Here is a 26858-nt window from a genome sequence, read left to right on the forward strand (position 1 = left end):
AGTAATGTTTCCACTTCTGCCGATTATAAATCAATTGCAAGCCTGCATGCACTCCCTGTAATAATGATAGCCGTTTTTGCAGGCTGTGTCTTATCTCTTTGTGAAGAGAATAATGTCCTGACACAGGAGCAGAGACGATGGGGAATTGCAGAATGGCAAGGCCATTATAGCTACCTTGATAGCTAATCAGGTGATATGAAAACAGCAGAGTCTCCCTGGCTTTTCAGGTGCTTTTCTTGTCTTCCTTTCTAGATAGTTCCTGAAGATAGAGGGGTTTTCGCCTGGGTGTGACAGGATGTACAAATGCCACCGGGTCAGAAATGTTCCAATTTAGGCCTTTGCAACCCCTGCTCTTGCAGAGTCTGTGCTCTCAGAACAAACCGACTTATTCCATGTAACACAAAACAAACTAAGGGAAGGTGGAATTCGAATTGTTTTAAAAGAGAAACAGATGGAAGAGGCGAAAGGGAAAATGATTTCTAAAGGAATTGTTGCCACCATGGGAGAGACATGGGTATAAAAATGGGATTAAGCAGGACTACCAGTGAGCCTACAAAAATGCCTTTGTTCAGCTTAGAACACACGTGCCCTCCTGGGTGGATAGATTGGAAAAAGCTTCCCTGTCTGGGCATGTGCAGCCCCAAGGAATATAGCAGGCAGACAGCCTTTGGGCAAAGGAAAAGGTAACTCTTCTCCAGGTGGATTTTGTCCACCTGTGGTCACGACTGCTGCTTTGCCAATAGAGCAGTGTCTGGATTGGGGTGCCACACCCGTGGTCCCTGGCTCGACATCTTTGGTGTGGTGACCAGTCGCTCAACCTCAGGAAGTGGCCTGGATTTAAGGAATGTTTACATGTTTCGTGGTATTATTTGGACCCTTGCTTAACAATGAGGGACTTAAGATGACATTAGCCTTCAAGTCTTGGAGATGTAGGACAAGGCCAGCAGACTCAGCGTCACTCTGGAACTTGTTATAAATGCAGATTAGCTCGGACTTCCCTGGTGGTCCAGTGGTTAAGGATCCATCTGCCAGTACAGGGGACACGGGTTTGATCCCTGATCCGGGAAGATTCCACTTGCCACAGAGCAACTAAGCCCACAACTAATGAGTCCACATGCCCGGAGCCCGTGCTCCTCTTTAAGAGAAGCCACAGCAATGAGAAGCCTGCGTGCCACAACTAGAGAAAGTCTAGGTGCAGCAAAGATGACCCAGCACAGCCAAAAACAAATTTTTTTGAAAATTAAGTGCAGAATGTCTAGCCTCACTCCTGACCTACTGAGTCACCTTGGAGGTGATTCTTACGTATGCTAACATTTGAGAGCCACTGCTTTAGACTGATAGAGTTGGGGTAAGAAAACCCCAGACTGGTAGCACATTGGCTATGGTGTCCCTTAATAATATATCCAGAAAGTCTGCTAACCAGGAATTCAGGAAGATGTTTTGCTCCTCCCCACACAGATATTTCTGACTTTGAGACTCCCAAGGTTTCTAGAAAGCTAGGTATCTATCACATTGGTTCCCAAACTGTATGTGGTGGGGCAGTACTTTCCTGCAGGATGGCATGTGATGTTCTTTAAACAAGCAAATGAGTTTCTGCAGCACTGAACACTACCCTCCTCACAGTGTCGCAGGCTAAGTGTGCACTGTCATGTACTGGCCAGCAGCTGGCCGATGTGAATAAGGCCTCAGTGTCTAGAATCTGATCACTTGGGTCCACATCCTAACTCCAGCATCATTCCGCAGAGTCTTGTAAGGTTTTGTTCGTCGTCCTATGGTTCAGGGACCAGCATCATCGACAAGACTTGGAAACTTGCTGGAAGTGAAGCATATCAAGGGATTTTCATGGTGGTCCAGTGGTTAAGACTCCACACTCCCATTGCAGTGGGCCAGGGTTCGATTCCCGGTGAGGAAACTAGACCCTGCCCGCCCAGACTAAAGATCCTTTGTGCTGCAACCAAGACCCAGCTCAGCCAAATAAATAAATTTTAAAAAATGAATTATGTCAAGTAATTCACAGACTCGAGGAATCAGAGTCTGCATTTTAATGAGATTCCCTAGGTGGCCTGTATGCACATTAATATGAAAAGTACTATTTTAAATCATTCAAAAAACTATGATCATGGCATCTGGTCCCATCATGTCATGGCAAATAGATGGGGGAAAATGGAAGCAGTGACAGATTTTATTTTCTTGGACTCCAAAATCACTGCGGACAATGACTGCAGCCATGAAATTAAAAGGTGCTTGCTCCTTGGGAGAAAAACTATGATCAACCTAGACAGCATATTAAAAAGCAGAGACATTACTTTGCCAACAAAGGTCCATCTAGTCAAAGCTGTGGTTTTTCCAGTAGTCATGTATGGATGTGAGAGTTGGACTATTAAAAAAAAAGCTGAGCGCCAAAGAATTGATGCTTTTGAACTGTGGTGTTGGAGAAGACTCCAACTTATTGGACTGCAAGGAGATCCAACCAGTCCATCCTAAAGGAAATCAGTCCTGAATATTCATTGGAAGGACTGATGCTGAAACTCCAATACTTGGGCCATCTGATGCAAAGAACTGACTCATTTGAAAAGACCCTGATGCTGGGAAAGATTGAAGGCAGGAGGAGAAGGGGACAATAGAGGATGAGATGGTTGGATGGCACCACCGAGTCAATGGACATGAGTTTGAGTAGACTCCGAGAGTTGGTGATGGACAGGGAGGCCTGGCGTGCTGCAGTCCATGGGGTTGCAAAGATTCAGACACAATGTAGTGACTGAACAATGACAACAATTCTAAATCATGCCATTTGACCTCTCTCTGCCTCAGTTTCCTCATTTGAGAAATAGCAATATTCTTAGGACTTATTTCATGCCTTATCATGCATCAGAATCACCCAGAGGGTTTTTGAAAGCAAAAGTGTCCTTCCCCCACCCTCATAGTGTTCCTGGTTTATTAGGTCCAGTGTGGGGACAGAAAATTTGCATTTCTAGCAAGTTCCAAGGGCTGCTAATGCAGTGAGTCTGGGCACCATCCTTGGAGAACCACCACTCTAGATTATTCTAAGAGCATTGCTCATTCTCTGCTGACCATGTTTTCTTCCTTGAAGGATGCTATTTTAATACTTGACTTTATGTTTATGTTTTGCCCTTTTTGCTGTTTTGTTGGAATCTTAGCCCTGGCCTATAAATTCTTCTGGGCAGAAATTATACCTTCCACACTCCACACACTCTTATTTTCTGTTTTGTTAAATAATGAGTACATTTCCAGTGTGATTAATAATAGAATGAGGGAAAGGGAAAAGACAACTCAGATTACCAACCCCAATAAACAGCCTCCACAAATGTATAGCAGCCCTCGAATTCTCATTAAAATGAACATTTCTCCCAGGTTCCCAGGTCACACTGATGCTGTTAGTCTGTGCCCCACCATTTGAAAAGGACTTCTCCTAGGAACTTTAGGTGGATTAAGCATAGGCCACTTAACACAACACCTGACGCAGACTGAGCATTCAGTTATGTATGTTAATGTGACTTCTACCTAATAAACACTCAGACGAATCCCATGCTTTGAACAAAATATTTACCAAACTCTGTTATGGAACTTTATTCACAGGGGATATATTGACTTTTTAGAGGAAGCAGTGTGTTATTGCAGGGGTGCTTGAGCTTCCCATGTTGTCAGCGTTCTATGGAAATCAGTTCCTAGTCTCTCTCTTTTTAAAAAACTTTTTGAACATAGACTCAGGAGCAGACAACCAGCAAATCTCAAGGCAGTGGCTCATGGGCTTTCCAGAGACCCTATGGGAGGAGGGCATGGCAACCCACTCCAGTATTCTTGCCTGAAGAATCCCACAGACAGAGGAGCCTGGCAGGCTACAGTCCATGGGGTCACAGAGAGTCGGGCACGACTGAAGCGGCTTAGCATGTATGCTCGTATAGAGTACTGGCGGAAGAGGCAGAGATAGGAAGGTGGTGGGTAGAATAGAGCAAAGTATGCTTTACGAGCCAGTGCCCCCAGACCATGCTTCTGTCTGGGGAACCCAACCTAAGACACTGTTTTGAGTGCCCACTGGGAAATTGATTCAGTTGAGTCATCGACTAGAAGATGATTCATTTTATAACAGATATAGGTCTCCAACACTTGCCACAAGAAGAGGCGTGCCTGGAACTTTGGGAGGAAGGGTGTACTTATGGATGAAAAATATTAGAGGCGGCAAAAGAAGACTTCCAACAAGATGAAGCGGTAACATGGGCCTAAGGGTTTCGTAGAATTTTCCACAGGCTTCAGCGTGCACCATCTGTGTCCTGCACCTCTCTGGCTTTTCCCAGGACTTTGACTTCCCCTCACTGTCCTGCTCTTTCTGAGCATCCCAGCATCTGAATCCCTGTGCACTTACATGGCATTTAATGTCATGGCTGGAAGGCTTTACTCTCTCCCCTTGTCTCCGGGCTGTGGTCCACTTCAGGCTTTTGGCATCCCACTTGCGTCCACTCAAACCTATCCATTGCCTGGGGGCTGAGGTTTCTGAGTCCTTTCCTGCACAATAAAATTTCCCTTTGTTTTCTCCCCTTTTCTTCTCTGCCTCTGTCTGGGGCTGATGGTGGCTGGTACTTGTGCTTCTTACTCATCCTCTCTGCTTTAAATCCCTTCTCTGTGTTGCCCCAGCATTCTGGCCTCTGAGCCTCTCACCATCCCTGGTCTTCTGGAACCCTTTGCGATCTCTGCCTCAGGGCTCCTCCTGGGTGACTGCTCAGTCGCCTTGACCTTGAGCCTCTGCTTGCCCTTGCGTGTGGGCTCATCTCTCTGAACCTCACCTCCACGGCTCCTTGCCCGGGTCCATCACAGCGCTGTTGCCTTTCATGGCTCTGGGCCCTCAGCTCGTCCCTGTCCGGCTGTTGCCTGCTCCCAATATGACAAATGTGATTATCAAAAGGCCTGTTTTTCCAGAGATTTTATAAGACAACCCACAATTTCTTATTCTTCCATGGGAGAAAGCCTGGTGGTTTCAGGAGCTAAACAGAAAAAATGTAAATGGTTCAAGGGGATGCACTTAATCCTCGCTGGAATCTGACATCATTAAGAAGAAAAGTGAAATAATCCTGGACGAGACATCAACATAAGATTTAAACTTGAAAAAATTAATATTTTTGCACTTAATGAGTCCTTTGCTGTTTGTGTTAATTCCTTATGACTGATGTAACAAGTTCTGCAAACTGAGTGGATTGAAACAATGGAAGCGTATTACTTTACAGTTGTGGAGATCAGAAGTCAGAAATGGGTCTTATGGGCTAAAATCAAGGTGTCAGTGGGCTGTGCTCCTTCTGGAGGTTCCAGGGGAGAATCTCTCCCCTTACCTTTCCCAGTTTCTGGGGGCCACCCCGCCCTGCATTCCTTGGCTCATGGTTCCTTCCTTCATCTTAAGGAGGTCGCACCACTCTGACCTCTGCCTCTGTAGCCACGTCTCTTTCTCTGACTTTGACCATCCAGCCTTCCTCTTTTGCATATAAGTCCTTTTGTTTGATTCGGAATCTCTCTCCATCTCAACATCCGTAATCACATCTTCAGTGTCCCTTTTACTATGTAAAGTGAAGTATCTGCAGGCTCTAAGGATTAGAACATAGACATCTTTGAAGGACTGTTATCCACTTTACTCCACTTCACCTCTAATTTCATGGTTAATTTAGAGCAGCGATCCCCCAGCTTTTAGGCACCAACGACTAGTTTTGTGAAAAGCAAGTTTTTCCACAGACCTTGGGGCTGGGGGTGTGGTTTCAGGATGATCCAAGCTCATTCCAGCTATTGTGCACTCTATTTCTATTATTATTAGATCAGTTTCACTTCAGATCATCGGGCATTAGATCCCAGAGGTTGGGGACCCTTGATTTAGAGAGCTCCACTGACACCAGAATATGCTTCAGGTCAAATGTTTTCCATGCCTTCTCATTTATTTGTCACGATAACTCCATGAAGCAAGCCCCAGTATCAGAGCCATGGTTTAAAGGAGGAGCTGAAGGCCAGAGAAATGAAGTTGCCTGCCTGAGTTTGCACAAATGGTATTCACTTGCACTTCTTTTCCTAGTAGTTATTGTAACTTGCTACTGTGAAACAGGGACTTTTTCATACCCAGAATATCACATCTAAGATTCAGGATTGTAAAGACAAAAATGTTGGATTAAAAATGTTGATTCTAGAAATGTTTATTAAGTCAAGAGGCATCAGGGCATGGTGCTGGAGATGAAAAGACCAAAGTCCTGCCCTTGGGCAGCTCACAGTCTATTGAGGGGAACATTTGTTGGAAAAATTGCATGGCAAGCTTGCACCATACATAGTAGAGTGAGGAGCTTTCGAGAAGGTGGTGTGACAGTCAAGGGCACTTACTGGAGATGCCAACGAGCTGCACCTGGGCTTAAAGGCAGCGAGAGTATCTCCAGGCAGACAGGAGGCTTCAGGCAGTGGAAGCAGCATATGCCAAGGAGGAGAGGTGTTGAAAAGCCCCCATCCACACTGTGCCTGGGGGACAGATTGGTCCACGTAGGGGGCACGCAGGACCTGTGGCTGGGGTACCAGCATGCCAGCTGTTTATTGCCACTTTGTGGGCTATGTTTTCACTGACTTACCTGAGTCTGCTCTTGGGGATACCCTGTGGGTTTTGCTTAAGAGATGAACAAAAATGGGAGGAAGTTTAAAGGGCTAAGTGCCAACCTTATATGCAGATGAGCAAGGAGCCAAGGTGTTTAGAAGGGGCTGTGCCCTCTCTTCCTATGGGCAGGCAGCTGCCCTCTCACATCAGCTCCCTAGCAAAGTTTATTCTTGAATCATGTCACCTACCGATACCAGCAATGGAGACTCATTATGGAAAGTCATGGGCCCCGGGGGTGTGGGGGTGGGTGGAGCTTCCACGCTGGGAGCCTGTGATACTATGATTTCTCCCTCCTTTCCTCTGTCCTGCAGCAATGGAATGGAAGGGACACGGCTCTCATGGTCACCCGTGTGGTCAACCACAGGCGTTTCTCGGCAACAGTCAGTGTGGCAGACACGACCCAGCGGAGCGTGAGCAAGTATCGCTGTGTGATCCGCTCTGACGGTGGCTCCGGTGTGTCCAACTACGCTGAGCTGATCGTGAAAGGTGAGTGCCGCCACCCACGTGGTTGGTCTCATAGGGATCCTTTGGCCCCAAGCTTGCATGGTGGGAAGAGCTAAGACTGCTGTTTTCTTATCTGTGGTTCCTTCACTCATTCCATAGAATGAAACAGCTTTAAATTCTCCCCATCAACCCACTTCAAAAAAAAAAATAAATAAAGTTACTGTAAAATCATGCAATATTTCACTGTCATTCAAAGTTGAGTCTTAGATGTAAGATCTGTACATGAAAGCTTATGGGATGGATGACATGGAAGGCATCTCCAAATTTGGCTTTTTTTTTTTTTTTTGCATTTAAATTTAGAGTGAGCCAATGTCCTTGTGCTTGGGTGGCATTCTGTTACAGTGATCAAGAAAACAATTGTTTCTAAGGGATATTTTATTGAAAACTCGATATCGTGACAATATTTTAGAAGGACTTTTGAAATAAATAACCCCCACCCTACTGACTTTGAATCAATTTTTTCCCAGTTTTCTTGTTCACCTTGAGGAATCTTTGATGTGTTTTTCCATGAAAATATGTACATTGTCCCTTTTCTGCTCTTTCAAGGAGCCGGATATTCCATTCATTTTAAAAAGACTCCATAATCTTTGTTACAGTGCTTAATGGTTGTGTGCTATTTCATCAAGTTCATCACAATCATCCTATTTTTAAAAATCTCTGTCATCATTTAGATAATTCCAGGTGTTTTTGTTTTTATCTTTCCTTTGTGCGTGCAGCAATTAACACCTCAATTGAGTTCTTCCGAAGAGAATATTTTTATTCTACTAAACCAGATTATTTCCTTGGATAAATTCCCTAGAGGTAGAGTTGTTAGGCCAGAGAATATGAGCATCTTTATGGATTTTTCTTTGTGTTGCAATATTGCTTTTGAAAAAAAGAAGGTTGACAGCTTATACTGGAAACCAGCAGTGTATGGATGCTCTCATTTTCCAGCGTTATGTTCACCGGGTAAAATTTTAATATAACGTAATTTAGTGAATGAAACAGTGGAGCTGTTCATGTTAATGCTAGCTGCAGAATGATACCCAGTGTGTTTGAAGATAGAAGCGTTGTTCAACCCCTGAGAAGTCTCCTGAGTTGGTTCCCTTGGTCAAAGGGTGGGTTGGTGTGGAACCTTGACCTCTCTTTGCCCGCCTATGTAATGATTACCTTTCCTGGGTGAGTCTGCCATCTGAGATTCTCTCTGCTGTGCTGTCCTGATTCCAGATGGATATTCACATGGCTGCCCCTTTGTCATTCATCAGATCTCAGCTTGACTGTCAACATGCCATCTTCTCTGAGAGAATTACCCTCTCCTAGCTCCCTGCCATTCTCATGGTCACATTCTATCACATTGCTTTGTTTCTTTTCCACTCTTCACATTTCCAAATTCTATATTTTTCTTCATTTTCTTGGCAGTTTTGTGTCCCCCTTTAGGATATAAGCTCAGCGGAGTTTGGGCCATCTTCCTTGTGTTTCATGGTTCACAGTCAGCCCCCTAAGCTTCACAGAGTGCCTGGCATGCATGCTGAGCATGCCAAGCCATCTGAGATCACCAGCGTTCCATGGTTTTGCCCTGCATGATCAGTCATTTCATTCGACTCAACCTTAAAATATTTGTTGAGTGGTGGATCAGTGAATGAGTTATTGGCCTCAGCAGGAATTCATCTCATCATTGGAATTCTGTGAACACTTAAGTTGAAGATCAACAAATTGAGTAGTTATGAACAGAACAACTAACAGGAAAAAATCATCTTTAAACTAGTTTACATTGAGTGCCAATATATATCAAAGAAACTATCATTTTGATCCCGTTAGGCTCGTTTCTTGACTTTTTGGTGCTCTATGGCAGAAAGTGAAGAGGAACTAAAAAGCCTCTTGATGAAAGTGAAAGTGGAGAGTGAAAAAGTTGGCTTAAAGCTCAACACTTAGAAAACGAAGATCATGGCATCTGGTCCCATCACTTCATGGAAAATAGATGGCGAAACAGTGGAAACAATGTCAGACTTTATTTTCTTGGGCTCCAAAATCACTGCAGATGGTGACTGCAGCCATGAAATTAAAAGACGCTTACTCCTCGGAAGGAAAGTTATGACCAACCTAGATAGCATATTCAAAAGCAGAGACATTACTTTGCCAACAAAGGTCTGTCTAGTCAAGGCTATGGTTTTTCCAGTGGTCATGTATGGATGTGCGAGTTGGACTGTGAAGAAAGCTAAGCGCCGATGAATTGATGCTTTTGAACTGTGGTGTTGGAGAAGACTCTTGAGAGTCCCTTGGACTGCAGGGAAATCCAACCAGTCCATTCTGAAGGAGATCAGCCCTGGGATTTCTTTGGAAGGAATGATGCTAAAGCTGAAACTCCAGTACTTTGGCCACCTCATGCGAAGAGTTGACTCATTGGAAAAGACTGATGCTGGGAGGGATTGGGGGCAGGAGGAGAAGGGGACGACAGAGGATGAGATGGCTGGATGGCATCACTGACTCGATGGATGTGAGTCTGAGTGAACTCCGGGAGTTGGTGATGGACAGGGAGGCCTGGTGTGCTGCGATTCATGGGGTCGCAAAAAGTTGGACATGACTGAGTGACTGAACTGAACTGAACTGAACTGAAGGTTGATCTATGTGATAAAGTGGCCTTTCCTGTAGTCAGTGAATATGTTACTTCTGAGCTGTGCTTTCTGGACACTCTCTATACCTGTTGTATGGTGATATCCCACACAGCAATGGAAGCTTCCCTCCCCATCCTGAGAATGGACTGTGTTGTCTCCTGTTGTCCTGGTCTCACTAGCACCTTGCCGTGCCTGGCACAGTGTTAGTAATGAGTGGATTGGATGAATGACTACTGGGGCTAGTGTCAGGCTCTGAACTGTTCACATGCAGACAAATGGAGTCAGACACTCCATTTCGTCTTTCCTTAGGTCCCCAGGTGTGAAGAAGGAGGTGTGGGGCCAAATGCAGAGGCCTCTTGGACAAAGGATGTGGTTTCCATGGTGAAGCATCATGGCTTTTGTTTGAAGGGGTGGCAGGGTGTCCTGGGGCTGTGGTTTGTCCTTTGCTGGCTGTGTTCCTTGGGCTTGAGTTCAGCCTGGAGGGGGTAGTACCCTGATACAATCCAGGAGCTGTGGATCTGCTCTGCCCCCTCCCCTGTAGCCCTCACCGGTCCATTTTAAGGGGTGCACTGGGTGACCTTCTTCAGAAGTCTCCTTCACCGTGGGTGAAGTTAGGTTTGTGCTCCTGGTGATGGATCCTGTTTTGTTGCACCTTATTGGAATCCTTAATGGAATATCGCATTTTCTTAGTGCCTGTTTTTCTTCCCTGTTGCACTTCTTCTCTCTTTACATTCACTTGGGGGTCAGCTAGAAACTAGACCCCTTGAATGTAGAAGTCCCTTTACATTCATGATCTTATTTAGTCCTGACTGTGGCTCTGCACCTTGGTTTTATTTTAATTCATTTTACAGCTGTAGGAACATCCACAGCCAGGTTGAGACACAGAGACAGGTCCTTAGGGGCAGAGCGGGGGTTGGCCCAGGGGCTGGATCATGCTATTTAGGCCTCACCTGGAGGGCCCGAGGCTTGTGGCCTTGTCAGCATCTGGCAGCATCGTGTCCTGAACAGTGTCAAAAACATCCAGACAGCAGGCTGGGCTCATAGCAGGGGTCCCTTGACCTATTGCTAACTTTTGTTTTTAACTCATGCATCACGCTCCTGAGTTCCCTTCCTGTCTGGAGTGGGATACCAACTGCCAGATTCCAGAAATGGATTTAACCCTTCCCTACACACACACGCATACACACACACAGACACACACACAGGACTTCCCTCATGGTCCAGTGGCTAAGACTGTACTTCCAATGCAGGGGACCTGGGTTCGATCCCTGATTTTATTTTCTTAGGCTCACTGTGGATGGTAAGCCCCAAATCACTGTGAATGGTGACTGCAGCCATGAAATTAAAGACACTTGCTCCTTGGAAGAAAAGCAATGACAAACCTAGACAGCGTATTAAAAAGCAGAGACATCACTTTGCTGACAGAGATCTGTATAGTCAAAGCTATAGTTTTCCCAGTAGTCATGTGTGGATGTGAGAGTTGGACCATCAAGAAGGCTGAGCACCAAAGAATTGATGCTTTTGAACTGTGGTGCTGGAGAAGACTCTTGAGAGTCCAAGGGACTGGATGGAGATCCAACCAGTCCATCCTAAAGGAAATCAGCCCTGAATATTCATTGGAAGGACTGATGCTGAAGCTCCAATACTTTGGCCACCTGATGGGAAGAACTGACTCATTGGTAAAGACCCTGATGCTGGGAAAGATTGAAGGCAGGAAGAGAAGGGGGTGACAGAGGATGAGATGTTCGGATGGCATCACCGACTTGATGGACATGAGTTTGAGCAAGCTCCAGGAGTTGGTGATGGACAGGGAAGCCTGACGTGCTACAGTGCATGGGGTCATGAAGAATAGGACACCAGTGAGTGACTGAACTGAACCGAACTGAGGTAGATGGGGCAGGACACTTGTCCAGGTCACAATCTTGTTCCCGTATCTGTGGCCCTGCAGAGATCCTTTGAGGCTTCCTATGCAGAGTGGGGATGGGTGCTTCCCTCATGTGCAGAATATACAGGAGGGAATATTAAAGTGGGGGTCACAGGATTTCCCTGGTGGTCCAGTGGTTAGGGCTCTGTGCTTACCCTGCAGGGGCACAGATGCAGTCCCTGGTCGGGGAAATAAGATCCCACCTGCTGCACAGCACAGCCAGCATTTTTTACATTTTTTTTTTAAATGGGGCCCAACATGTAGGCTTGGGAACATTTGGGTCCTGGAGTTCCCACCACATCAGTCTCCCCAGATTCCTCCTCTATCCACCACCAGTGAGCCAGGGATCTGGACCAAAGGAAAAGTTTCTGGTCCTGCTTGTGCTCGGCCTCCGGACCTCATGGGCCCACTCCGCCTGGCATCACTCATTTGGAACTCAGGCCATGCAGGGGTTGGGAGGTCATAGGACCCCTCAGCTCCCGAGGGTGCCAGGAGCCGGAGGTCCCTCTGATGCTGTCTGTGGCAGGTGCTTGTGCTGGGCCAAGCTGTGGAGGGCGGGGACCTCTGTCTCCACTTCTGTCTCTGTCTCTCCCTAGGCAGGTGTGTTTATGGCTGGTTTGTGGCTCGTTTACTGTCCTGGGACTGTGAGCATCAGTGCTTCAGAAAACACCACCTCATTTGAGTGTAGGCAATACAAAATTTTCAGGGCAACACACAGATTAAAATGCAAGCAAATTGGAATTACTTCATTCCAAAGAGCTGTTTATTGAGTTGTGATAATGTATCTGGGTATACATTAGATTACTCTGTAATTGAGGTTTCACTCAATTGACAATCTGGCCCCTCAACCTACCTGTTCCAGACCACTGCTCATAAATGCACTAATTTGCTGTCTGTTTCTGGGTTTCCTAAAGTCTTTGATTTCAAGGTATTTTAGCTTATCCCAAGGGCTTAGGTTTCCTCAAATATGCAGATGTGGTCTTGATGACAATTTTCTAACTCATAAAAATTTTGTTGGTGATGGTTTTTTAAAATTTGTCTTCTAACTCCATTTAACAACCTACCATGGTTTCAGAATTTATTATCAATGTACAGATTAGTTCTTCAAAGAAATCCAGTACTGATGCTGAGAGTCAGATGTTCGGATTTAAGTCCCTTGTGACTTTCTATCAAGGTAGTTGGGCAGGGTCAAGAGTATAGATTTTGTGTATGGATGTCAGCATCCCAAGTTTCAATCTCAGACCTGGCCCCAGGTCTCTGTGTCTTCAGGGAAATTACATGTTCGCTTCGAGCCTCAGGTTCCTCATCTGTTCAGTGGGCACAGATATAGCTAGTTGGATCCTTATTAGAGGGAAAAAATATATGTATAGCTCTTAGTACAAAATCGGAGAAGACAATGGCACCCCACTCCAGTACTCTTGCCTGGAAAATCGCATGGATGAAGGAGCCTGGAAGGCTGCAGTCCATGGGGTCACTGAGGGTTGGACACGACCGAGTGACTTCTTTCACTTTTCACTTTCATGCATTGGAGAAGGAAATGGCAACCCACTCCAGTGTTCTTGCCTGGAGAATCCCAGGGACGGGGAAGCCTGGTGGGCTGCCATCTATGGGGTTGCACAGAGTCGGACACGACTGAAGTGACTTAGCAATAACAATAGTACAAAATAGACACCCACCAAGTCATATCTCCGCTTTTTCGTACTGTTCATGTTCCTGGGGTTCTCACAGTAAGAATATGGGAGTGGTTTGCCATTCCCGCCTTTTTTGGACCCTGATGCTGGGAAAGATTGAAGGCAAAAGGAGAAGAGGGTGGCAGAGGATGAGATGGTTAAATAGCATCATGGACTCTATGGACATGAATTTGAGCAAACTCCAGGAGACAGTGAAGGACAGGGAAACCCGGTGTACTGCAGTCCGTGGGGTCGCAAAGAGTTGGACACGACTTGGCGACTGAACAACAATAGTTATATCTGTAATTATCGATAATCATATTTTACTGTATTCAAGGAGATATTGATCAAATATCAATACACTGGCTACTTTTCCTTGTTCTGCTTCTTGTTCTATGGTAATTTAAACTTAATCACCTTAAGGTCTCTTTTCTCTGGAACAACATTAGGGAATGCGATTGGGGTCACCAAACACAGCCCACTGGTCCAAGTTGGTTGCAGAGATGCTTTACTTGGTTGCATTGTCTTTTTTTTCTTTTAACATTTTGTTCCACTCCTTAAATTCTTCTTGCAGTTGCGTCAGTTTGGCCACACTGAGCCTGCATTTTAGGATGGCAGCAGTGGGCTGGTATGGCTGCCCTGTCCCGGGACGCTCCACAGTTCACCCTTGCCCTGGCTTGGCCCACCTTGCTCACCTCACTAGGCTTGCTCCTGTAGGCCTTTGAGTTTACAGCCTGTGGCTTAAAGATTACTAGACTAGAATAGTTGACTTGTCCTTATTGTTAAGAGCTTATGGAACCCCAACCATGTGTCAAGTAGTGTGATAAGTCACGGTCGAGTAGGAAGAATCATGCAGACTTAATAACGCATGGCCTTCCAGTTGGGTCAGGCGCCTACTATACTATCTTACTAAGCCTGTAAGTAGCCATACGGTACATGTGCTGTAGCATCCCCCCTTTTACAGATGAGGGCATGGAGGATCAGAGAGGTTAGGCAACCATCCCAAGGCCACACAGCTTATATGTGGCAGAGTTGGGATTCCAGCCCATGCCTGCCTGTGCCAAATAGATCCTGTTCTTTCTTCTATACCACATTTCTTAGAAAATCCAATATGATAGACCCTGTAATCAGGTGTGAGCTGAGAAAATATATACAAAGGGTAGAACAGCTAATGCAATTCGGGAAAGCATCTTTAGCCTTCTGAGGTGACCAAGGCTGCTGCCTCCTGTCCCATCAGTGAGAGCAGCCCAGGGGGACCACTACATACCCAGAGAAGAAACAAAGACAGCAACCACTCTGAGCATTCAGCTTGGAGAGCACTGGAGCAAAGTTGCCTTCCTAATCAGACTCCGAGCATCCATATCTGTTCTCTGCCAGTCTTCAGAGGCAGAGGGGAACTGGGAGCTGTATGGTGCAGTGGTCAGAGAGCCGGGGCTGGAATCTGGCCTCTGCCCTGTAAACTCCACTGCTTAAGCCTGCCTGGAGCCCCACCACCCCTACCATCTCACCTGTCCACACTCTAGACCAGGAGGTGGCAAACCTTTCCTACACAGGGCATGGTTGTCAACGTTTTCATCTTTATGGGCCACCCAGGCTCTGTTTAAACTACTCGACTCTGCTGTTGTAGCAAAAGCAGCCCTAGAAAAGATGGCATGAATGAGTGAGGTCATGTGACAATAAAACTTTATTAAAAAAAAAATCAAAACACACAGGCACAGAGCAGGGTTTGGCTCCTGGGTCACAGTTTGTTATCACCGCTTGAAACCACGCCCTTTCTTTGCAATTGGATGAGTTGCCAGCCTCCTCCCTGTTCCACTTCTGCACCGCTGAGGTCTGCTCTCTGTGCAGCCTCAGAGACAGTTTGAAAACAAGTTAAATCTTGGCACATCATTTCCTAAAACTCTGCACTAGCTCCTCTCTTATCCTCAGAATAAAAGCCAAGCTTCTTAACACAGTCTATTTCTGACCCCCTCTCTGTCTCTGATTCCTAGCCTCCCAGCCCCATATTTTTCCTTTCATCCTATTCTCTGGCCACACCTGTCCATTTCCTCTTCCTTGAACTCCAGGAAAGCAAGTCTGACCTCAGGGCCTCTGCACTTGTTACCCTTTTTCAGAGTGAAATGCTTTTCTTCCTGATGGTTACATGGAGCTCATTTGTTTTGTTTGCTGTGGTGTCTACTCACCTATCAGCTCCCCAGAGAGACTCCCCTGACCACACTCCCTCTTGTGACTCTGTACCAGTACACTAGGCTGTGGTTTTCTACCCAGCTCTTACCATTGTGCACAGTACTCGTTCACATCTGTGTGTTACACGTGGTCTTGAAGGGAGAAGCTCTGTAGGTCTTGCTTCCTCTGGATCCCTGGCACCTAGTACAGTACCTGGCATGCAGAGGATGGTCAGACATTTGCTGTATCCAGGGAGTTCTCAGACCCTTTCTTCACAAGAGGCAGTGGCACAGAAGATTCCTTAGTGCTCTTCTTGTCCCAAGGTTCTCAGTATTCTTCGAACTATAGGTTTTCCTCCTACCTCTGAGCAAGTTCTATGTCCTTTATGAGTGCTTCTTTATTTTATTTCATTTTATTACTGGAATATAATTGCTTTACAATTTTGTATTATTTTCTGCTGTACAACACAGTGAATCAGCTGTACGTATCCCCAGGTGGTGCTACTGGTCAGAACCCTCCTGCTAATGCAGGGGACATAAGAGATGTGGGTTTGATCCCTGGATTGGGAAGATTCCTGGGAGGAGGAAATGGCAACCCACTCCAGTATTCTTGCCTGGAAAATTCCATGGACAGAGGAGCCTGGCGGGCTCTAGTCCATGGGGTAATAAAGCACCTTAGCACACACATGCATATATATCATCTTTTACTTTAATTGTTTTGTGCCCTTATTCTTCCTAGTTATGGAAACTGTAAGCTTTGTAATTCCCTGTGTCCCTCCTATGACTTCCCTTTGTCCTGCCCAGGTCTCTGTTGACCTGCCAGCATCATGCTACTTACCCAGTCTATCATGTGGCCCTGATGATGGTCATTTTAGAAGCTTCTGGGCCTTCCTTAATGGCTGTCAAGGGAAGGCTTGCCTTGAGATGAGTGAGCCCTCGGTGTTCCTCCTGAGTCCTGCCTACTGGTGTGTACCTGCTTCACACTGTGGGCAACACCTTAACACTTCACACTTACCTGCTTCCTCCCTCTACCCCATGTCTAATGTTGGCTTTCCTGGAAGATAGTATTTCAAGAAACCTCAGCATCTTCATCTTCTCTGCAGTCTTCTTTCTAAAAAAATATCCTGATGCTCTTATTTTTTCTTTCTTAGTCATAACTTCAGTTAGTGGACTGCCTCATGTTTTTTAACCACAGCTGCTCTTGGAAAGCACTCATAGGTCGTAAATCATGTAGGTCTTGGGTTCAGATCTGGGTTCTGGCATGTGTTTGCTATGTGAATTCAGAGCCTCCTGAGTTATAAAATGGAGTCATAGTGCAGCTTCTCTGGATTTGGGGAAGGGTCATGGATATGTTCGGGCTTCTCTGGTGGCTCGGTGATAAATAATCTGCCTGCCAATGCAGGTGACGCAGGTTTGATCCCTGGACCAGGAAGATGCCCTAGAGAAGGGAATGGCTACTCACTCCAGTATTCTAGCCTGGAGAATCCCATGGACAGAGGAACCTGGCAGGCTACAGTTCATGGGGTCGTAAAGACTTGGACCTGACTGAGTGACTGACACTTTCACTTTCTTGGGTGTGTTCATCCTTTGTGAACTAACTGTCCATGTGTTTATTTATCTTCATCAGTCTCCATCCTCCCCATTTGCCAGCTGCCCAGTCTTAGCTCCTGACTTCCTCACTTGTAGATGATCTCACTGTTAGCTTTCCAGAGGAGGAAAAAAAATAAATGACAGCTGGGAGGAAAGTGGGAAACTTCACTTGAACATATGTGCATGTTGGGGGAGGCAAACTGGGAGATATATGTGTACATTGTATTCTATATGGGCACAAAGACCAGCTTATTTTTAAAAAAAAAACATCAGTTTGGATAAATAAAACCTGACAAGTATTGGTTTCCTTGACTTATTTTGACGACTTCATCAGCTACATGCTCCTGGGTCGCATTAACACTTTTAACGCATTTGGAAATCAAATCAAACATCAACTGCGTTAAACCCTTGTTCACATGGAACATTACCCTCCTGTGTTCCAGTGGAAGACTTATCCAGGGTACGGAATGAGCTGCAAGTCTGCAGTAAGGTAACATTTGTAGACTGTTTATTGCATGCCAGACACCGCCCTGTATATTTCACGTGAGATTCTGTTTAATCCTCAGCTGATGAGGATGCTGAAGCCTGTTCACTCAGCCTACTGACCGTCTCAGAGCCCAAGGTCCATCTTAGTCCTATTGTAATTAAGACTTTCTTCCTAACCCTCGTTATGCTGATTTTCCATTATGTTCTATTCTGTGGAAAATATACATGGAATATTGTTTCTGAGGCCCTAAGTTTCAGGCTCAATCAGACTCAGTTAAACCTCAGGCTCCAGATTTGGACAGGATGATCCAGAGCATTGCCTATGTCCTTTCTCTGGTGCCTAATTTGCCTCTGAAATGTTACAGCCTCTGCCTAGACCAGTGGTTCTCAACTGAGAGTGATTACATCTCCCAGGAGGCTTTCAGCAATGTTGGGGGCCTTTTTAATTGTCACACCTGGGAAGGGAGCCCCAGCATCCAGTAGGGGGAGGCCAGAGATGCTGCTAAACTTCTGCTATGTACAAGGGCAACCCTCCTCCCCCTGCCCCTAACAAAGAACTGCTCAGCCCCAAAGGCCAGTTGTGCCAAGGGTGAGAAACTCTGACCCAAACCCCTCCTCGTGGGGAGACCTCTTGATCTCTGACACTCTTGTGTTCATCTGCAGCTCTGTGGGCTTCTGTCCAGAGCAGGGCATGAGATGTGGGAGAAATAAAAGAGAGCTGATAACATTAGCTGTGGAGTGATTTAGCTTCTCTGAGCCCCAGTCGGTCTGTCTAAAAGCTTTGACATTTGACTTCTGGTTTGTTCTGACCTAGTGAGTGAGATAAGATGCCCTGTTGAACAGTCCATGCCAGCCCAGCTGACCGTGGCAGCTGTCTCTGTGCCTAGACGCCCTCAGTTGCCACCTCTTCAACCCAATGTAGTCTACCTATCTACCAGAGACCAGAGACCTGTAGTCTACCTACCTAGAGCAAGCATCACCAGTCATTAAAAATGATCCTCATGAAGAAATTGTGGCAACGTGTTTAAACATTTAAAAAGCAAAGCAGCCTGGGTGGAAGGGGAGTTTGGGAGAGAATGGATACATGTGTATGTATGGCTGAGTCCCTTTTGCTGTCCGCCTGAAACCATCACCAACATTGTTAATCGGCTATACTCCAATACAAAATTTAAAAAAAAATTGGTTTTAAAAAGCACTGATGGAGCAGATAGCGGGAGGCAGATGCCCCAAAGCAGTGTTTTAGCAGTGGCGGTGGGGTGGGGTAGAGAGGGGGCTTCTGATGTGATCAGTGGGGTTTCTCATACTCATATTGCATTGTTTTTATTTATTTTAAAATTTATTTCTAAAATTTTTTAAATTAGCTTTTCTTAGCGTATAGTTGCTTTACAGTGTCGTGTAAGTTTCTACCACGTCCACATAGCAAAGTGTATCAGCTCTATGTACACGTGTATCCCCTCTTGCCCCATCTAAGACGGGCTGCCATCCTGATCTGGGGAACCCAGAGCAGGGGCTTAGGTGAGATTTATCTTAGAAGGGACAGAGCCAACATTTTGTTGCTAGTTAGATTCAAATGACCATTTCTCTGGGCCTCGAGTTCCCTATTTGTCAAAAGAGAACGTATATTCTACAGGTGGGTTTCAAACTTATTCCCTCTCCAACAATAGAATGCCATCATAAAATAGCATGGAAAACAAAGGAGGCAGCTCTGCAGAGTCCTGGGGCTCCTGCAGTAGTGTCAAATTTGAGTTTCCCACCCCCTGGGAAGGTGGATTTCTTTGCTTCTCGAAAGGTTATTGTTGATGTTTTTAAGTGCATGCAAGTCCCCCTTTTTTATGCTTTGCTGGATCCTGGTAGAGAATGTGGCTAGGATTCAGTCTCCTCTTTTCAATGAAATTGCTTGCTCCTGCTTTTCATTATTAGTCCAAGTAGCAGGCCTGTTGCTTTAGATGCGTGTCCAGAGGCAGATGTGACTGGCTTACGGCTCAGTAAATGGAGCTCTTCCTCTCCGATGGAGCTCAGCCTGGTGGGATGGAGCAGACGATTTTTGGCAGAGTGGCTGATCGCCTGCTCTCAGTGAGGGAAAGCCTCCTGTTTGAGTTCATCAGCAGTAGAATGTGCTCCATGGCTTGCTGTTCTAATCTCTCACACACTTGAGTTGGAACCTGCTGGACCCACCGTGAGACCGGACTGGCCTTTGCTGTGACTTTGCAAGCAGACGTTTGAAAATGGTTTTCCTAATGATAAGCAGTGAGGCTGCCCTTGAGAGGCAGGTGGGGCTAGGGCTGACTCCTCGCTCTACCTAGTTTTTATTTCCGGATTAAACTGCCTGTGACCCAGCCTCAGTTTCTCCATCTGTAAAATGGAACAAATGATCTAGTTGCCTTACATTTTCTGAGGCTCGGTGAAATCGAGTGTGATAATCACAGAGCGGGACCTCCTAGCTGGAGAAGTTCAAGCTCCTGTGACCACGTGACTTGTTCTCTGTACTATTTATTTTTTCCATTTCAGTGATCAGGAAGGGTACACTTCCTAGACTCCTGCCTCCAGTTGGGGCAGAGGGATATGTGTCAAAGTGATGCACACCCCTTCCAGGCCAGACCTACAGAAAATCCCCCATGTGCGGCCCTGTCTTTCCCTCTCCTGTTGTGACATAGGAGACCAGACACTGGGGCAGGCAGCATCTCCAGGCAGGAGCTGGGTCCCTGAACGCTGTGTGGAGCCCAGCTCCACCCCTGCCGACCCTACGACTTCACTGAGCTGAGACATGAATGAGCAGTATCTGAACCAACCACGGCTAGTCCAGCTTCTGCCGGGGGAGATGCTGTCCATTACCCTGGGCCTTCCTGCCTGATGGCCTTGAGACCTCGTTCTCAGGTGTCCACACGTATGGTGGACAGAGAGGACCAGCACTGGGACCATTAGTTCCTGCTTTCAGTCTGCATTTCATGGGGGCCCAACAGTGACCAGAAGGGGGTTCTCTGAGTCTGGCCTCACAGCAAGGGAAAGCAGCCGGTTCTTTCTGCCCAGTGCTGTCAGGGCTGACTCCTCAGAAAACCATCTCTTCTCTCTGGGCATTGCTGCCCCAGGCATACCTGGAGTTATCCCTGTGACTTTTCTTTCGGGGGCACTGAGCTGACCACCCCTTTTGCCCTTCACCTTTCTTCCCCTCGCTAGGCTGATGCAGTCCGTGAAGTGACCCAGGCAGTTTGCAGGCCTGGGGCAAGGACGACTCTTCCAGCATCTTCCCTTGTCTCTGCTGAATCCTCGGCTGTCCTGGTTTTATTCCTTGACTTCCACAATAAGCAGAGATAAAACAAACTGTAGGATACTTATCTCTAGGCCCTCACCCATACCCAGAAATTTGCTGAGTGTGGACTTAGTCTTTCTGCCTTTGCCTGGGGTCTCCACCTTTATGGCCTAAACCCCAAGCTACCATCTTCCCTTCCATCCTCCTTATCCAGCCAAGACTGAAGGACTCCTGATTGGCTCCTGGGTCCTGATGTCATCAATGGGCTGCTCTATCTTCTCCAGAAGCTCCAGAGAAGCAGCTTATAGATACACCTGCAGTCATCTGTCTTTGCACAGAGGGCCATGCCAGGTACTCCTGGGGCTGGACCTGAGAAGAGCTCCCCTAACCCCAAGGTTATTTGCAAACTGCATGCTGACAGAAGTTACCCTGCCCTTTGAGATTTGGGTACAATGAGCTCTCTTTCAAGTTTTTGCATATTCCTAAGGCCTCCTATCAGAGAAGGTGATGGCACCCCACTCTAGTACTCTTGCCTGGAAAATCCCATGGATGGAGGAGCCTGGTGGGCTGCAGTCCATGGGGTCATGAAGAGTTGGACACGACTGAGTGACTTCACTTTCACGCATTGGAGAAGGAAATGGCAACCCACTCCAGTGTTCTTGCCTGGAGAATCCCAGGGATGGGGGAGCCTGTTGGGCTGCCGTCTATGGGGTCGTACAGAGTCGGACATGACTGAAGCGACTTAGCAGCAGCAGCAGCAGCAGCAGCAGCAGCAGCAAGGCCTCCTATGCTGGTCATTTCTGACTATTTGGTTTCCATTCCGACTGGCTTTCAATGTCAATTACCTCACACTCCTTATACTTTCCATCTGCTCTGCACCATCCAAATTTGGAACTCAGTCCTCTTTCCTTAATTTTCCTTCATCCTTTTCCCAGCATGCACACACACACATACATACCATATACACACACATACACCACCCCCCACACACATATACACATTCTTTGTGGTGTAGCACTTCAGAGAATTTAGGGTAAGGGAAGGGGAGTCAGCACAGAAACGCTCATGCCCCCAGATGGAATACGAGGTGCTGCTCTGTCAAGCACTCTGGCCACCCCATCAGAAGTTCCTGGTGGGACTTTTCTGGTGGCTCAGTGGTGAAGAATCCGCCTGCTAAAACAGGAGACATGGATTCCATCCCTAGTCCAGGAGGATCCCATATGCAACTAAGTCCATGCACTGCAATTGTTGAGCCTCTGTGCTCTAGAGCCCGGGAGCCACAGCTACTGAGCCTGCAAGCTGCAACGACTGAAGCCTGAGTGCCGTAGAGCCCATGCTCCACAGCAAGAGGAGCCACCGCCGTGAGTAGCCCATGCACCAAAACCAGAGAGTAGCCCCTGCTTCCTGCAACTAGAGGAAATCCCAGCACAGCATCGAAGACTCGGCACAGCCAAATAAAAGAAGTTCTTGGTGGCTGTGACCTTCTCTGAAGGCTCTGGCATCCTGCTGCGTTGCCCTGGCCCCTCCCCTCTCTTGCTTCCTCAGAAGCTCCAAGGCAGAGCAGTCTGGCAGCAGGCAGTTCCTTGGGACCTGTTTGCACAGCTCATTTCTGCCAGTCCCCCTTGCCAGTGATTCCCCCACTGGTTTTGGACTAGTTCCCTCTGGCAGAGGCATGACTCTCCCCTGGCCCCTCTTTTGCATCTCAGAAGCAGCCCCGTTTCCCTGCCAGCGAGGATCCCATCCTTGCCTTGGTTCTGGAGGTCTCTGCAGGGCATAGCCCTGTCCACACCCTCACACTTGTCCTGCCTGATTGACATAAGCAAGGCAGGAGGGCTCACAGGGACTGATCTGAGCTTGAAGATGGAGAAATAGTGGACCTTTCTCATTCTGGACCCCCCACCCCCAACAGTGGTGAGTGGCAGTAACCTACCTCTTAATTGGGTAGAGCCCCAGAGAGAGATTATTGGCTTGTGCCTCTGGGGTGCCAAGCATGGAAGCACCTAGAATGATGGATCCAGAGTTCTCTTTTCTCTGTGTTTCCTGTTTTGCTTGTTCCTTCTTGATGTAATTCTCACACCTGCTCATGGGGAGCTTTGGGGGCAAGTCAAGGATTCCAGATCCACACCTTGCAGTTTAACAAGCTTCAGAGTAAGAGAATTTACTTTTCTCCATTTCTAGACATCAGTTCCTGGAAAGAATTTTCATCCTCCTTGCCTGGGTTGAGTATCCAATGTTGGACCAGCTGTTGGACCCGGTGGCAGGTTGGAAGGGTCGTGTGCCCAAGTGTCAGAGCCGTGTGCCCAGCTCTGCAGCCAGTGGGGCAGGTTGGGAGGAGTCTGGACTCTTCTGGAAGATGCAGGATGGGGCTGGAGCCCTTCCCCTAAAGAGGGATTCTGGGCTGACAAGAATCAGATGGGCACTGGCCAGGCTCCTCTGGTGTCTGCCGATCCCTACTGGGCTTTCCACAGATTTCTGAAGATTTAGGTAGGCTCTTGGTAGGTTGTGGTCCTCAATCTGGATCCCCTGGTTTCAAGCTTCAATAAAAGGGATGTACTTCAGTTCTTTTGTTTGAATGAATTTCCTATGGATGCTACGTCATTTTTGAACCAGATGTGTTCAGAAGTGAATTATTGCTCTATGTCTGTCCCTCTCGGAGTCCAGTCCCTCTCAGCAGCTCTGGTCTTTGCCTCTGTGCCTTTGCTTACTGATGTCCTTTCTCTACTCCTGCATCATCCTTCCTCCTCCCACGAGTGTCTGCCCAGCCCTGCCTGTCACCCTCTCTTGCCACCTTTCCTGTACATCCAGAAGGTTGCAGATGGGTAACTCAGCTCCCTCTGCCTCGCTGATCAGGTCCTTGGTAGGATATTTCCTCCCAGAAAACACAGCCCTCCCCCTGCTTCCCCACCCTCCTCTCTCCAACTCTGTTTCTTACCCCTTCTCACTCCTTCTGACTTCCACACTCTCCATCTCTCCCTTTTGTTGCTTCTTAATGCTTTATTATATACCAGTGTTTTGGGTCGTGCCAGAATTGTCCCCACCAACGGAGTTGTTGGAAGTGGCTCCCCGATTCTGATATCTGAGATGCAGGCTGGGGTGCACCAGTGTGTGGCATTAGTATCTTCCTACAGCCACAATCCAATCAAGGGCAGACAGTGAGTAGCGTCATTTGCTCTTTGGCTAAGTCCCTATTAGAGAGATAGACCTGCACAATGCTGTCTCCAGATGCTGCAGCAATACGATTGATCAAGGAGGAAGGTATTCATTAAACACCTACTGTGTCCTGGGAATCTTCTAGACATGAGGGGTGCACCAAAGAACCATATGGAGATGAGGCTTCTATTACCCAAAAGTGTACATTCTAGTGGAGGAGAAAAAAAGGGAAATGAGTCGGGAAGAGAGATCATGTCGGAGAGCAGCAAGAATGTGCTCAGGGACCACTCACATGTATCCCTGTGACCCCAAAGCACAGGATGACTTGGAATCAGACCCCAGCTCAGCTGCTGGCCAGCTCTGTGACCTGGGTGTGCCCCTGTGCTTCTGCAAGCCTGCTGTGCCATCTTCAAAGTGAACAATGAGGTTTTCTTCTAATTGTGAATTGTGTGTGTGACAGTGCAGCCAGAAGTGACACGTGACCAGAACCGTAGCTGGCAGCTCCCTGTGCTCACATACCACCTCCCGGCTCTGTCCCACAAGGTGGGGTGAATACAGTTGTTGGGGTGCTGCTACTTGCTCTCCCCAAGGCTGCCAAATGGCTCAAATTCAGTCTACCATTGTATGAATGTCTCAAGGCTGCGAGACAGATGACTGCAAACTGGGTGAGCTAGTTCAGTCCAGTTCAGTCACTCAGTCATCTCCGACTCTTTGCGACCCCATGAACCGCAGCGCTGTCCTCCCTGTCCATCACTAACTCCCGGAGTTTACCCGAACTCATGTCCATTGAGTCAGTGATGCCATCTAACCATCTCATCCTCTGTTGTGCCCTTCTGCTCCTGCCTTCAATCTTTCCCAACATCAGGGTCTTTTCAAATGAGTCAGCTCTTTGAATCAGGTGGCCAAAATATTGGAGTTTCAGCTTCAACATCAGTCCTTCCAATGAACACCCAGGACTGATCTCCTTCAGAATGGACTGGTTGGATCTTCTTATAGTCCAAGGGACTCTCAAGAGTCTTCTCTGACACCACAGTTCAAAAGCATCAATTCTTCTGCTCTCAAAAGTAACAGGAATTCACTCTCTCACAGTTCTAAAGGTCAGAAGTCCAACATCAACGTGTCAGCAGAGTGGTTCCTCATGTAGGCGCTAAGGGGGAGTCTGCTCCATGCTTCCGGTGGTCACTTGTGATCCTCAGCTTGTAGATGCATCACTCTAGTCTCTGCCTCCATCATCACATGGGCTTTTTGTCTCTGTGTGTGTTTCTATCTCTTAATATTCCTCTTCTTATAAGGAGACCAGTCCTTGCATGAGGAACCAACCATAATCCAGTAAGACCTCATCACAGCTTCATTCTTCTGCATAGTCCCTGTTTCCAAATACATGTTTGTGTGTACCTGGGGGTTAGGAATTTAGCATGTCTTTCTGGGGGACACAGGTGAACCTATAACACCTTTATATGTTCTACAGATGTTGAATCTCCCCTCCAGCTCCTCCCCAGTTCTTCTTGTGCGTCTTTGCTGCTATGGAATTCAAACACCTTCTTTTTTTCCCATCATGCTTGCTCTCTTTATTTTTTTAGCTTTTTATTTTGTATTGGAGTAGAGCCGATTAACAATGTTGTTAGAGTTTCAGGTGGAGCGCCTTTGTACACGTATCCCTTCTCCCCCAAACTCCCCTCCCATCCAGGCTGCCACGTAGCATTGAGCAGAGTTTCCTGTGCTATACAGTAGGTCCTTGTTGGTTATCCATTTTATAGCTAGCAGTGTACACATGCTGAACTAAAACTGCGTAATTATCCCTTTTCCCCTGCGTTACCCCCTGGCAACTGTAAGTTCGTCAAATACCTTCTTTTCTGGTGAAAGTGCAGGATGTCTTCCCAGTGTGGTCAGTGGCCACAGTCTCATCTGGGAGCTGAGAGTGGACGGGGGAGGGGCGGTAAAGCTTTAGCTGGGAGGCTGGGACTGGGCCTTTGCATCCCTTCCTCCATGTCATAGTGTTTGTCCCTCCTCTCCGCAGCCTGCTGTCAGGCTCAAGCCCATCCCCGTCCATGTTCAGTGGCCTCATTGCCTAGAGAAGGAGGCTGCCTCCACCACTTACGCCCCGGGCTTGTCCAGCCACAGCCATCATGGAGCCCTTTGATGAGTACCCTTTCTGAACCTCACTGCGGGCATTAGCCCCCTCTGGCTGGTGACATAGCTATTCCTGTGACTTATGAAGGTGCCTGGTTCCTGGCCTTGCCCTTCTGCCCTGCCCACCCTCATCACCTAAGGGGGCCTCTCTAAACTGCACTTATTTTAGCAAATGTGTCACGTGCATTAGATAGGGCTCCATGAGGACAGGTCTCTCTTGCCCATCAGTGGCCCTAGGACTTGACCTGCTGTAGGCGCCCAGTGGGCATTTATTGTGCACAGTCTCAGTAGCTCTCTGTACTTACTGCCTCTCTGTTTGGTTTTCATGCTTCTCTCCTGATACTTTATTTCTGTAGTTTATTTATTTTCATGTGATGAAAACTTAAATTTATTGGAGTGTAATTGCTTTAAATTAAAAAAATTATTGGAGTATAATTGCTTTACAGTGTTATATTAGTTTCTGCTGTACAATACGGCAATTTGAATACATATATCACCTCCCTCTTGAACCTCCCTTCCACCCAGCCCCCATCCCACCCCTCTAGGTCATCAGAGAGCACTTTGGAAGGATGGGAAAGTCCTTTTCAATCTCTTCTCTTGGAAATTTTTGCACTGCACCTAGACTGGAAGCCAGTCAAAATGATTATCGTCAGCCTCTGTTCTTCTGCACATGCCATTCCCTTTCCCTGGAATACCCTTCCCTACTTGTTGACCTTTCCTGGCTCAACCAAAGCATGTCCCTGCCCGGGAAAGCCTTTCTTCACAGCTTTCCTCAC

The 26858-nt window shown here is 47.1% G+C and overlaps 1 protein-coding gene across 10 annotated transcripts in view; it reads left to right on the plus strand.

The window, feature by feature from the left end:
• Window positions 1-26858, plus strand: part of PTPRT (protein tyrosine phosphatase, receptor type T) — a 1160479-nt gene that overhangs the window by 453001 nt on the left and 680620 nt on the right. For all 10 annotated transcript variants that reach the window (XM_027558515.1, XM_027558516.1, XM_027558518.1 and 7 more), the window contains exon 6: window positions 6937-7111. In XM_027558515.1, the coding sequence (XP_027414316.1) occupies window positions 6937-7111 (175 nt within the window). The remainder of the gene's footprint in view (window positions 1-6936; window positions 7112-26858) is intronic.

Source organism: Bos indicus x Bos taurus, chromosome 13 (genome assembly GCF_003369695.1).
Source record: "Bos indicus x Bos taurus breed Angus x Brahman F1 hybrid chromosome 13, Bos_hybrid_MaternalHap_v2.0, whole genome shotgun sequence".
In the NCBI taxonomy this organism is placed as follows: domain Eukaryota; kingdom Metazoa; phylum Chordata; class Mammalia; order Artiodactyla; family Bovidae; genus Bos; species Bos indicus x Bos taurus.